The sequence below is a fragment of the Pan paniscus genome, chromosome 9 (genome assembly GCF_029289425.2).
Source record: "Pan paniscus chromosome 9, NHGRI_mPanPan1-v2.0_pri, whole genome shotgun sequence".
NCBI lineage: Eukaryota > Metazoa > Chordata > Mammalia > Primates > Hominidae > Pan > Pan paniscus.
The window spans coordinates 48,181,100-48,194,489 of NC_073258.2; the positions used below are offsets into that span (position 1 = coordinate 48,181,100).

Genomic DNA, 13,390 nt, shown 5'->3' on the forward strand with positions numbered 1-13,390 from the left:
GAGCCGAGATCACACCATTGCACTCCAGCCTGGGCGACAAGAGTGAGACTTCGTCTCAAAAAAAATAAATAAATAAATAAAAATAAAAACTAAATTAATTAAATGTAATTAATTAAAACAAAAACAAAATTAAAACATCAGCTCCTCAGTTGCACTAGCCACATTTCAAATGTCAAAAGTCACATGTGGTTAGTGGTGACCAAACTGGACAGTGGAGATAGACGGTATTTCCAACATCACAGAAAGTTCTATCACTGTGCAATACCAGTGAAAAGTACCTCCATTCTCTCAGAAACACATCTGGACAACTTCCCTTATGAATTTCTATTTCAGTGTCTATGCTTTTCTACTTAGGGGTATTAAGTTGTTTGCTTCTAGGGAATTACTTATCTCTATTTTTCTGCTTTATGCGCATATACACATATTATCTAATCTTTTAAGATCATCATCCAAATCTTTGTTTCCTCTTCGCTAAGTGGCTTATTCTCTTTGCCATTGCCTCCTTAAATGTGAAATGAGAGTAAACGCGGAACACTGATATTTATTTTGGGGTGCAGTGGATCACCTATCTTCGATCAGTGATGAAAACCAAATAAAAGCCAAATGCTATTTATTATTAGAAATGGTATATTAATAGTAGTGTAACAGCAAGGACTGACTGCATTATCAGCAATTTGTAGTAAGTGTTTTTACCACAGTGTATTAGCCCTTGTTTTCCATTTAAAACATGTCGATTTAAAGAACTTCTGAAGTGGTGATCCAGTCACACCAGATGGCGTTCAATCCAGTGCTATCGTGGATTGTGGGAGTAAAGCTCTAGTCAGAACTCACTGACATGGATTTTAAAGAAACGCATGTTGTTACTGCTTTAAGAGAAGTCAATGTACTTTTGTTTCAAGTAAATCATCAATATTTTGAATAACTCTAAACTGATGATTCTACAAAATACTGACTAAAGCCTCAAACTCACCTGAATTATATACTTACCATTAACCCAACACTTTAAAAACACTGAAACCTAACAAGTTTGTTCACATCTTAGGTTAGCAGTTTTCTTTTATTTTACAACTATGGTTATGGCTGATTTCACTACATGATTTCTAGCATCTACATACCTGTTTGTCTAGTATACAGGCACAAGACCTAGTACTGTATGCTTCAGTGAAAACTTTTTGAAGAATATATTTACTATTTATTGACACCAAGACCCAGGTAGTGCTTAGATCTTTACCCCTACTCTGGTGCTTCTTCTTTCCCAAGTATTAGGGAACACAAACCAAACTCCTGGGTTTAGATGACAAAAGGAATTTAGAACTTTGAAATCCAAGTCTAATTAAAATGTCTGAACTGTTCTGGAAGGAGGAAGAAGAGACATAGAGAAGAAAGGTGTCCAACGACAAATTATTATTATTATTATTATTATTGTTGCTGTTTATTTATTTTTGAGACAGGGTCTTGCTCTGTCACCCAGGCTAGAGTGCAGTGGCGTAATCACAGCTCACTGCAGCCTTGACCTCCTGGGCTCAAGTAATCCTCCCACCTCATTCTCCTGAGTACCTTGGACTAAAGGCAGGTGCTACCACACCTGGCTAATTTTTTTAATTTTTAGTAGAGACGTGATCTCGCTATGTTGCCCAGGCTGGTCTAGAACTCCTGCTCTCACGTAATCCTCCCACATCGGCCTCCCAAAGTGTTGGGATTACAGGCATGAGCCACCACACCCAACCAAGAGATTTATTTATATGAAAGCTGTGATTTGTTTTTAGCTAGTTAACAGTGTCTAAGTATGATCACCTTTAAGAGAAGGTAGCTGTTTCTCCATAGTTTCATGATGGGGTCCTTTATTTTGACAAAACCCAAATTGCATGAGCTAGAAGTTAATGCAGAAATACATGGCATGGCAAATACTGCCAATAGCAAAATCCTTTTTATTTATTTATTTATTTGCTAAGTCATTGTTGTCTGCCTGCCAAATATGAAGTATTGATTTAAAACAGATGGACTCAGGCTGGACACAGTGGGTTATGCCTATAATCCCAGCACTTTGGGAGGCTAAGGTGGGCAGATCACTTAAGCCTAGGAGTTTGAGACCAGCCTTGGCAACATAGTGAAACTCCGCCTCTACAAAAAATACAAAAATTAGTTGGGCATGGTGACACACACCTGTAGTCCCAACTACTTGAGAGGCTGAGGTGGAAGGATCACCTAAGCCTGGGAGGTCAAGGCTGAGGTGAACCGTAATTGCACCATTGCACTCCAGCCTAGGTGATACAGTGAGACCCTGTCTCACAGAAAACAAAATAAAATAAAATAAAATAAAACAAAACAAAACAAAACAAAATAAAATAAAACAGATGAACTCCAATATACAAATCAGAATTTAAGGGATTATTACTATGGGATCTAACCTCCACATCTATTTTATATTATTTTGCTGGTTTAATTTTGAATGCAGTCATGATGTATACTCAAACAACCACAAATAGAAACTTTTCCCTTTTTTGTCTCCAAAGGTTTGTTTTCCATTTGGTTTTATTAACTGCTTTCTTCTTTACATTTGCATTATGCCATTAAAAATTAGAGGGCTGTGAATATAGGTTGGAGAGTATACCTGTATTTAACTGTTCTATTCTTTCACTTTTTCTGTAGACTGGAAAACTTTTAAAATACACCTATAAGCATGAGTTGACGTTAACTAAGTAAAGCAAACTGTTCCCATTCCCTCTCCCAAAAAGAATTCCTCATTGTTTCTCTACGCCTTGGTATATGCCAATCACCCGACTTAGAATAAAAAACTTTCTCCTCTTAGCATCTCCTCCTGGCCCCCTGATTGCTACTTAATATTTAATTCTTTCTGAAGTTGTATATTTAATATATGCCATATATAACCTCCCATTTGTCCTTGCCTTAGACTTCCCTATGACTGTTAAAAAACCCAGAAGCTTTGGCATGCTTTGGAGGGCTTGGCCTTATCTCCTCTCCATCGTTTTGTGGATCACACACTCCAACCACACCAGCCTACTTACGATTCCCAGGGCATACATTTACTATTTTGACTCCATCCTTTTGTTCATACTACTCTCTATACTTGTGAAGCTCTTTCCCCTTTGCTCTATCACTAAAATCCCATTCATCTGACAGGGCCCTGCTCAGATGCAACCCTCCTTGACAAGTACTTTCTGATCCCTCTAGTCAAAATTACTCTGTCCTCAAAATTTCTCTACATCTTAAATTTTTTTAATTCTTGAAAATAGAAACTCTCTGATTTGTGAATTTAGTCTCCACATTACCTAGAACAGTGCTTGCACACAGTAGGAACTCCACAAATATTTACAGAATGAATAAAAATTATTAATAATGATATACCAGACTTTTGGCAGGGACCACTGCTCTTTGTATACCAGAATCTACCACATAGATTGGTAGTACCAATAAATAGGTTAGTAGTGCCAAGCGCAGTGGCTCATGTCTGTAATCCCAACACTGTGGGAAACCGAGATGGGTGGATCACTTGAGTTCCGGAGTTTGAGACCAGCCTGGCAAACATGGTGAAACCCTGTTTCTACAAAAAATACAAAAATTAGCTGGGCATGGTGGCCTGTGCCTGTAGTCCCAGCTACCCGGGAGGCTGAGGTGGGAGGATGGCTTGGGGCAGGGGTTTCAGTGAGCTGAGACTGTGCCACTGCACTCCAGCCTGGGTCAAAGAGCCAGATCCTGTCTAAAAAACAAACAAACAAACACCAAAAACCAGATTTGTAGTTTACCTGTAAACTCAAAAACCAAAAACTCAGAGGATCCTTTTGGTTTTTAACATTAAACATTTGCATTAAATAAAACAGTATTTAAAAAAGGTTGGCAAAATCAATTAAATATGTCAGGTGGGCTACTGGATGGAGAGGTGCTATACAACACTGTTTTGGAGGTAGCCCTGGGCCTCTTACCATTCACCATCCCAAAGCAACACAGACTACCAGGGAAAGGAAAAGCTATTATATTTTGGAAATGCTTCCTTTGATTTTTTTTTTTTTTTTTTTTTTTTTTTGAGATGGAGTCTTGCTCTGTCGCCCAGCATGCAGTGCAGTACGATCTCGGCTCACTGGAACCTCTGTTGCCCGGGTTCAAGTGATTCTCATGCCTCAGCCTCCTGAGGAGCTGGGATTACAGGTATATGTTACCACGCATGGCTAATTTTTGTATTTTTAGTAGAGATGGAGTTTTGCCATGTTGGCCAGGCTGGTCTCAAACTCCTGACCTAAAGTGATCCACCCACCTCGGCCTCCCAAAGTGTTGGGATTACAGGCGTGTGCCACTGTGCCTAGCCTCCTTTGATTTTTATAACATAAAATGTTACTTGAACAGGATGTTTCCATGGGTTAAGACAGAAAACTCCTATGTAACAGGAAACAATGAATTCTACCACACTCCTTTCAGATAAACATTTTCTGATCAACCTGTACTTTGGAAAGAGAACAACCTAACCCAATTCTGTTTAAAACTTAAACAAAAATTATCCTCTAAACATTCTTTCAGAACTAATACAAGTGCTGGTAAGGAGATTTTTAAAGTCAGTTTTGAATGCCTAATTTCCAAATAGCCTTGGGGTGGTGATTAGGGTAAAAATTTATGTAGGCTGTCCTAGCTATCTGATTTACAACAGGGATTTTTCTTTTTCCTTCTTTGGTTTTATACAGTATTGGTATTGCTTTTTTCTTTTTTTTCTTCTTCTTTTTTTTTTTTTTTTTTTTTTTTGGTATTGAATGGCAGTACAGAAGAGTAGTTGAATGGACCTATTTTTCAGCCAGAACATCTAGGTTCAAATCTTAGCTCCACCACATACCACCCTCCATGATCTTAGGTAAATTATGTAACCTCTCTGTGCCTTAGTTTTCTCTTCTAAAAAACAGAGATGGTGGGCCGGTTGCGGTGGCTCACACCTGTAATCCCAGCACTTTGGGAGGCCGAGGCAGGCAGACCATGAGGTCAGGAGTTCGAGACCAGCCTGGCCAATATGGTAAAACCCTGTCTCTACTAAAAATACAAAAATTAGCCGGGCATGGTGGCACGCGCCTGTAGTCCCAGCTACTCAGGAGGCTGAGGCAGAAGAATTGTTTGAACCCAAGACGGCGGAGGTTGCAGTGAGCCGAGACTGCGCCACTGCACTCCAGCCTGGGTGACACAGTGAGACTCCGTCTCAAAAAAACAATAACAAAAAAACAAACAAACAAAAAAACAGAGATGGTAATAATAATAACTTCCTCTTAGGATTAGGGTGAGGAGTATGTCCATTATGTAAAACACTTAGGAGACTGCCAGTATACAGTAACCTCTATTAAATGTTAACTTATCTTTAGTGTTCTTATAAAAAATTCATTCTTTACTTGCAAAATGTTGCACATGAACCAGTCCAATGTCCATAAACAGTGAACAGCCAACTGAACTATACTCTTTTTCTCTCTATATAAAGACACAGCAAAGACCTGGTGTTGGTTGTAAGAGGTATCCACGCTTAGGTTTCAGAGGATCCCAAAGTCCTTGAAGTGTGCAAAAATGAGTGTATTAAGTGTGAATGTATATTCTTCTGGAGAGGGATCTATAGCTTTCAACAGAGTCATAAAGGGATCTGTGACCTTCAAGGATCCAAGTATCATTTGGAATATCATTTCCAAATACGCCCTTTTGTGTATCTTGATTGCCTCACGATTCTTAAATTGTATGCTTGTTTAAATGCCCTTTTTGGTAAAAATATTTGCACAGCTACACCAAGTTAGAATTTTATTAAGCTCCCATTTCTTTAGTTTTGACCTGTAGCTTTCATTTCAGATTCCCATCAGTGTATTAGAACAAATACATTTTCTCATAAATATGGGCTTAAAAATGAGTGTTTCTATGAATAGTGCAAATATAGCACTCTTCTTTTTTTTTTTTTTTTTGAGACGGAGTTTTGCTCTGTTGCCCAGGCTGGAGTGCAGTGGTGTGATCTCAGCCCACTGCAGCCTCTGCCTCCTGGGTTCAAGTGATTCTCCTGCCTCAGCCTGCCGAGTAGCTGGGATTGCAGGCGCCTGCTACCAGGCCTGGCTAATTTTTTTGTATTTTTAGTAGAAATGAAGTTTCACCATGTTGGCCAGGCTGGTCTCAAACTCCTGACCTCAAGTGATCTGCCCACCTCAGCCTCCCAAAGTGCTGGGATTACAGGCATGAGGTACTGAGCCCAGCCACAGCACCCTTCCAAATGCTTCTTTCTATCTGGTCCCAAGAGCACTGATCCTGGAATAGCTCTATGCCTAGTTGCTAAGAATTCCAGAAGAGGTCAAGTCACAAACTTTTAGAACAAGTGTAAATAAATACCTCCAAAAATTCAAAATAAGATTTTAATTCTGCTGTAAAGCAGATAATTGATTTTTGTTATTGACTACCTTTCTCCCCTTCTTCAGACAGGTGGGAAATCATTTAATTTTTGCTTCTTAGTAATGTTATTTCCTTCTGCCAATGATTACAAGTGATACTTATCTGGGTTATACTGTAAAAAAGCAATCAAAATAAGTTTTGTTTAGTTCTAGCTGAGCTTAGTATAGTCTGAGACAGGACCCAGTTCTATATGACCAATAACAAATCAGTCTACAATCTGCAGCCTGCAGTGTTCCATCCACACGTTTACCTGTGAAGCAGTCAGGTTGGGAGAGGCTGCAGCTGACTGCTGGGCGTGGTGGTGGTGGTACTGCTGCTGTTGTTGTAGTTGCTGTAGTGGTTGCTGCTGTGCTGTTTGTAGTTTGTTTTCAGATTGTGGCAATGGCTGTATTTGGAACTTGTCCGGTTGTTCTTGCTTTACTATCAGGTTCTTCCGTAGCTGTTCAACTACTCTTTTCTACCAAATGAAGACAAAAAGAAATAAAAGATATTAGAATACTGCTCTATCAGCTGCACAGAAATATGCTCTGACATCTTTTCTATAAATAGCTTCATCTAAAACTTATTACATCTAAATTTACACAGGTTCTACATATGAAGAGCTTAAAGCATTTAATATACATTATTGGTAATATGAAACTGATGGTGTAAGAAATGTTTTATATATAAAGGGCAACTGAGGCACACAAATGAAAAATCTGAAGGAGATCACACAGCAGAGCTCAGATGTCCTATTATTAACTTAGCATGCTGAGAGCAGTATACAACGTAGCAGTAAAAAGCAGGACTCTGGAGCCATCCTACTTCAACTCCAATTTCAGTTTTGCTACTCACAGCTCTAAGATGTTGGGTAAGTTTATGAACCTACCTGTGCCTCACTGTCTTGCTCTTTAAAATGAGGTGGTTAACAGTACCCTTGAGGTTCTTATGAGCACCAAATGACTTGTTATATGGAAAGTACTAAGAACCGTGATTGGCACATTGTTGATCATTATTATTATTATTAGAGATAGTGTCTCTCTATACTGCCCAGGTTGGAGTACAGTAGCTATTCACAGGTGTAGTCATAGTGCATGCACTACAGCCTTGAACTCCTGGCATCAAGCAATCTTCTCACTTCAGCATCCCAAGTAGCTGGAACTACAAGCACACACCACTGGGCCCAGCTTATTATTTTTTGCATATGATAACACAGATACTAGCCATAGTAATTTTTATTAAGCAAACATCATGTATCTGTCCCAGTTGAAAACATTAAACAGGCTGTTAAACAAAGAAACCTTGATCCCAGTAATATGCCATATAAACAACACATTCTAAATTACTGAAATGTGTAACTCATGAGCAGGACTTCTTTGCTGGGACAGGTTCTGTGGAGGTACACACGTTTGTTTAGGCAGAGTAGGGATTTAACTGCGTGGAGTGAAAAATTAATGTCAAAGTTCTTCAAACTTTCTAGGCCTTGCTCAAATCCAAGAGAAATGTGTTTCTGGATACCTTCATTATTATAATACACTTCAACAGCATGTAAGCCCCATGAGTGCAGGGGCTTATTTGGTTCACAACTATACTCTGCACTTATAACTATATTGCTGGCCCAACACGGTGGCTCATGCCTGTATTCCCAGCACTTTAGGAGGCCAAGGTGGGTGGATCACTTGAGGTCAGGAGTTCAAGACCAGCCTGGCCAACATGGTGAAACCCCATCTCCGCTAAAAATACAAAAATTAGCCGAGCATGGTGGCACACACCTGTAATCCCAGCTACTCAGCAGGCTGAGGCAGGAGAATTGCTTGAACCTAGGAGATGGAGGTTGCAGTGAGCCGAGATCATGCCATTGCACTCTGCACTCCAGCCTGGGTGACAGAGTGAAACCCTGTCTCAAAAAAAAAAAAAAAAAAAACTATATTGCTCAGTAAATGTCCTTGTTCTCTTTACCTGATGTGTAAAGTGGTGGGACCAAAGACCAACAAATGGCTCATAAAGCAAATAATAACTATTTGGGGCCATATTTGGGCTCTGACTCTCCTGCCCTAATAGGAGGAGGAAGGTATAAGCAGCATTCCTCTCATATCTCATACACTTTCAAGTTAGTTCATTAGCGGAGGTGTGCTATTTCTGATAAAAATAGATTGTGATTTTCTAATATAGATTATGAATGAAGAAAAAGAAGTGAATGAAGAGCTTTAAATAGTTAGATGAAACCATAAGAGCCAGGTTAATTCTCAAATGCCTGCTTATGGCTCTAACCAACTTCATCCCCCATATTCTCTGAAGAATCCAAATCTGTGGATTACTCATTTAACATATTTGAACATTAAAATATGTATAAAATGAATTTCTAAAATCTTTAAGTAAAAAAAAAAAAAGTTCTCTTGAGAGTTGTTTATGTTTATTTTTTGGTTTGTTTCTCTCTTTTTGTTTTTCTTTTCTTTTTTTTTTTTTTTTGGTTTTTTTGAAACAGGGTCTGGCTCTGTCACCCAGGCCGGAGTGCGGCAGCACAATCTTGGCTCATTGCCATTTCCACGCCCCAGGCTCAAGCGATCCTGTCACCTCAACCTACCAAGTAGCTGGGACTACAAGAGCGTGCTACCATGCCCAGCTAATTTTTTTATTTTTTGTAGAGATGGGGTTTCGCCATGTTGCCCAGGCTGGTCTCAAACTCCTGAGCTCATGCAATCTGCCCACCTTGGCCTCCCAAAGTGCTGGGATTATAGGCATAAGCCACCACGCCCGGCTGAGAGGTTTTTAGAAAAATATTTTTATTACTGATTCTTTTCAGACAACTAAAATATCATATAAAGGCCAATTTTGGGAGGAAAAATTCTGCTATGCATTATATTCTGCTAGCATTGCCTCTCTGAGTAAATTTTTTTTTAAATGATGCAGAGTTTAAAGTCTTTGCAGAAACTATCTGCAGAATAATAAAAATGCAAATTAATAAAATATCAAATGCTTATAAAGTTAACTTTCAAGTCTTCAAAATTCTATTTCTCCAATATAAAAGGCAGAATAATTAAACTGCTGTAGTTTAGGAGAAGGCAAAGTAATAGCAGTGGTGCTGCAGATAATGTTGAGAATCTCGTGTAAATTTTATTGCTTGGTGACTGCTAGAACATTTAGACGTTTAAAAATTAAGTAATTATTTAGAGTTGCTTCAGTCCTCCTCCCCATCAGACATCAAACATATTAACGAACTAGCTAACGTGCAGCATCAGCAGCCAGAGAAAGGAACCCTAAGAGCTCTTACAAAACAAAAACAACAACGAAAAACCCAAAACAGATCAAATCAGAGGAAGGAGATAAATCAGGAGGAAATAATACAACATAAACATGACACCTGCCAAAAAATAAACTTTGGACAAAAACAGCACAGGAAACTAATTACTATACCAGTCACAAAAGGAAAGGGTGTTTTTTTCTCCTCTACAGCCATCCTTAGGAAACACAATGTGCTTTCCTACTCACTGCCTAGCTAAAGTACACTAGAAGCAAGAAACAAAGCCCAGAACCCGTTTCCAATGTCATGTACAACAGAAAGGAACAGTAGGGAAAGCAGGAGCAAGGGATGCGGGCTAGAGTACTACTCTTCAGCCATATGGCTAGAGCAAGGTGACGACCAATCAGAACCAGAATCAGGAGCGTGGGAGTCAAGTGAGTCACACTGCATTCACAACTGCTCCTCCCCCAGGACCTGAAACAAAGCCTTGGAAGCTTGGGGTGGGGGCTGGTGGGGGGACGTGATCAAAATACTTGCAAACTTACATCAGTCCTTGAGAGGAGGGAAAAAAAAAAGGAAAAAGAAAGAGAGCTCTGCATTACAGGTCAGATCATATGAGCTGGGTAAAGCTTTCTTTAAAAGATAGCGTTGGTATGTCAAACTGCCACTCAGAAATGAATTGTCCCTTACTCCTTGCTGTGTTCACCAGATTAGAATACTGCGTGTGTGGTTATACATGTCTGTTGCTATCTGTGAAAAAAAAATTTTTTTAAATCAAGATTTTGAGGAAGCACTGATGCCCTCTGTCACTTAAATATAGATGACTGCACTTAGAAACCAGTAACTGAAAGCCAGGTGAGCTCTGCAGCAGAGGTGCTCCTTAGGTGTGGAGGCCCTGCAGGCTCTTCCAAGGACTGGGAGTAAAGGAGAGTTGCTGTGCATATTAGCTGGCTCTTCTAAGTCTCACAATCCAGTCTCGTTCTAGTTCAGTCTTGCAGCTCTGGCAAACACAGCACTCAAATGACTTCAGAGGGACCCCGGATTTAGGTCAGTACCACTTCTGGGTGGCAGCAAGAGAATACGGCGAAAATATCTCAAAAACCCTAGCTGTGTGGTATCATCCAAGGTTCTCACTGCTCCCTATATAAAGGATATCCTCTCATCTCCACAGGAGATGAGCCTATATTTGTACTACTATGTGTTTTAAATGAAGATGTCATGACTGCTGCTGGTCACTGACGAAGGTTATACTGGCATACATGATTTGATATTTTCAAAGGTATTCACATATAATGGAGATCTTTAAATGTAGCTAACTATATTGGAACATTATCCTGAAGCTTTGAGAAAGGGCTAAATTTCACAAACTGGCCATTCATCATTCACTGATAAGTTAATGAGAGTTAAAAGAGAGGGAAAAAATCAGGGAAATGAAAAAAGAAAGCTGGAAAGAACAAAGACGGAAGGGAGAGAGGGAGAAAAAATTAATAACTTATCATCTTTTCTTCTTAATATATTTCTATAAACAATAAGCCAACATGCCAGGCCTCCAGAACTGCTAGTACCACCCCCTTCAATCCATCTGTCAAGAACTGCTCCATAAACCCAGCATGTAACACGGAGCCTTAGATTCCCTTGACATTCGCATCACTGGGTTTCATCAGGGCTTGTTCAGGCAGAAGAGTTCACAGAGCCTCTGACACTTCAAGTCACAGTTTCCAAGACAGGTAGTCACGGTGATCAATATTGTGACATTCAGCGATACTATCAACGTGTTCACACGACAGCAAGACAGATCCTGAAGAAAAATACGGAATTTTATAGGTCTAATACAACAGAAAATCAGGTTCGTTTTTCCACCGTTTAAGTCACGTTCCATGGCTTTTGTCAACAGAGAAGGGAGACGGAGAGACGGAAGGATTGCCCCCACCCCCCAATCAACCCACCAGTTTATTCCTATCAAAAATTGCTCCCACAAATTTTAGAAAGCTTCTCTCAAAAGAAACTCCAAGACTCTGCCCTCCACAACTGGATGTCAGTGCTGCAAGTCTCTGCTTTTTCACACATTCAGTCACTCCACTGGTTTGTGCTCTACATGGCAGTATCTGTTGCGTATCAATTATTAGAGGGCCACACCCACTCAAGACATCTTCTTACACAGTATTGCCTTAAAGATGCATCCTTTTATTCCTTCCATGAATCAACATGCAATCTAAAAATACAACCTTCACTCTTTATACCAGAGGCTGATAGAGACTTGTAACTTTTCACAAATGCAGAAAGTTATCAAATCTTACTCAAAATCTTTCTGGGTCTTCAGACACACCAATTGCTCAAAATGAAACCAAGGATACTAAATTTTACGCGTATGGAAAAACTAACCTGGAGAAATGTTTATTTGTTGATGAGATCAGAACTTACTCAAAGAGGAAAAAAAAGACTTTCTACCGTCTAACTAAAACTCAGCCACTGCATTGATAAGTCACACCAATATTCATCAACGCTGAGGATGCAGGAAGGAGACAGGGCAGTCTTCAGAATGTGCCACAAAATTATCCTCTAAAGAAGAGGGGATGTGTTACTGTCGTAACATTAGAGACAAAATTACAATCTAGAGTAAAATGTATGTATTGTTTAATGGAAACAGAAACTAAGTGAAGATTTCACCATTTTATGAACAAAAACACAGAATGCCATTTTATGGACAAACACACAGAAGAGAAACTCAAGATAAACTCCCTCCTTAATGCAAGTAAAATTCAATAAGAGAATCTGCACTGGAGTTATTGGAGGGGATAGTCCAGGCAAGACACAGGATAGAATTCTAACAGAGGAAGACAGGGAGGAATACTGGTGGCAGAAGCTATAAAAATATACTTAGCTAAAATAATTGCACTTTCTTCATTTTGTAAGATACTAGAAAGTTTTCCCCAGACTCTCTGAGATTCACAAAGAATTAGACAAATAGTTTATTTCCCTTTTTAACCTCTTTTAAAAAGTACATATCCTTTTAAAATACCACCTGTTTGACAGAAACAGCATCTACAACCTCATCTTACACAGTGAACTGGACACAATGTCTACAAAAGAAGGTCTCTTTCCTGGTTTTGAGATTTGGGGACATAATTATTTTATAGTTCTCAAGTTGTCATGGAATTTATATAGTACAAATAAACAAATTGACAACAGCAGCAACTGTAATTATCAGAGATTTTTTTCAGTAAAGTTTAAAATTCTCTGCATGGATGTTTAACAGATGGCAAAGAATGCATATATCATGGTATTGATTAGACTTCGGCTTACTTTTTTAATTAAAAAGTATTCTTTGGGGCTTATTCTTCCTTCAAAACACACACACACACACACACACACACACACAGAGGTATTTACATCAATGGATTTTACATCTCATCTCCATAGGAGATGAGACCCTTTATTAATATCATTAGGATTTACAGTCCATCTCTCTAAAAATTTAGACTTTAGACCTTTTATTTGCTAGCCTGATTGAAATGCAGTTTTCTTATTTAATTCACTCATGCTCTAATAGGTAAACTCAACCCCATCTTCCCCCTAACTTGATATGTATGACTATAAAAGACTAATATTGATATAGTCAGACTTTGCCTAAATTTAGAGACCCTTCTAAAAACCTGGGACTGCCTTTAATTTGTGTCAAACAAGAAAGAGTGTGGCTGTTGTACTCAAGAGAGATGTGACCCCTAGAGAATTACAGATTCTAATATGTAACATACGACGATGCTG

At 39.1% G+C, this 13,390-nt stretch overlaps 1 protein-coding gene across 50 annotated transcripts in view; it reads right to left on the reverse strand.

Annotated features, from left to right (window-relative positions):
- Positions 1 to 13,390, reverse strand: part of PHF21A (PHD finger protein 21A) — a 191,697-nt gene that overhangs the window by 43,651 nt on the left and 134,656 nt on the right. For all 50 annotated transcript variants that reach the window (XR_008620111.2, XM_057299307.2, XM_057299309.2 and 47 more), the window contains one exon: positions 6,656 to 6,862. Coding sequence is in view for 49 of the 50 variants with exons in the window: in XM_057299307.2 (XP_057155290.1) it covers positions 6,656 to 6,862 (207 nt within the window). In the remaining variant the exon portion in view is untranslated. The remainder of the gene's footprint in view (positions 1 to 6,655; positions 6,863 to 13,390) is intronic.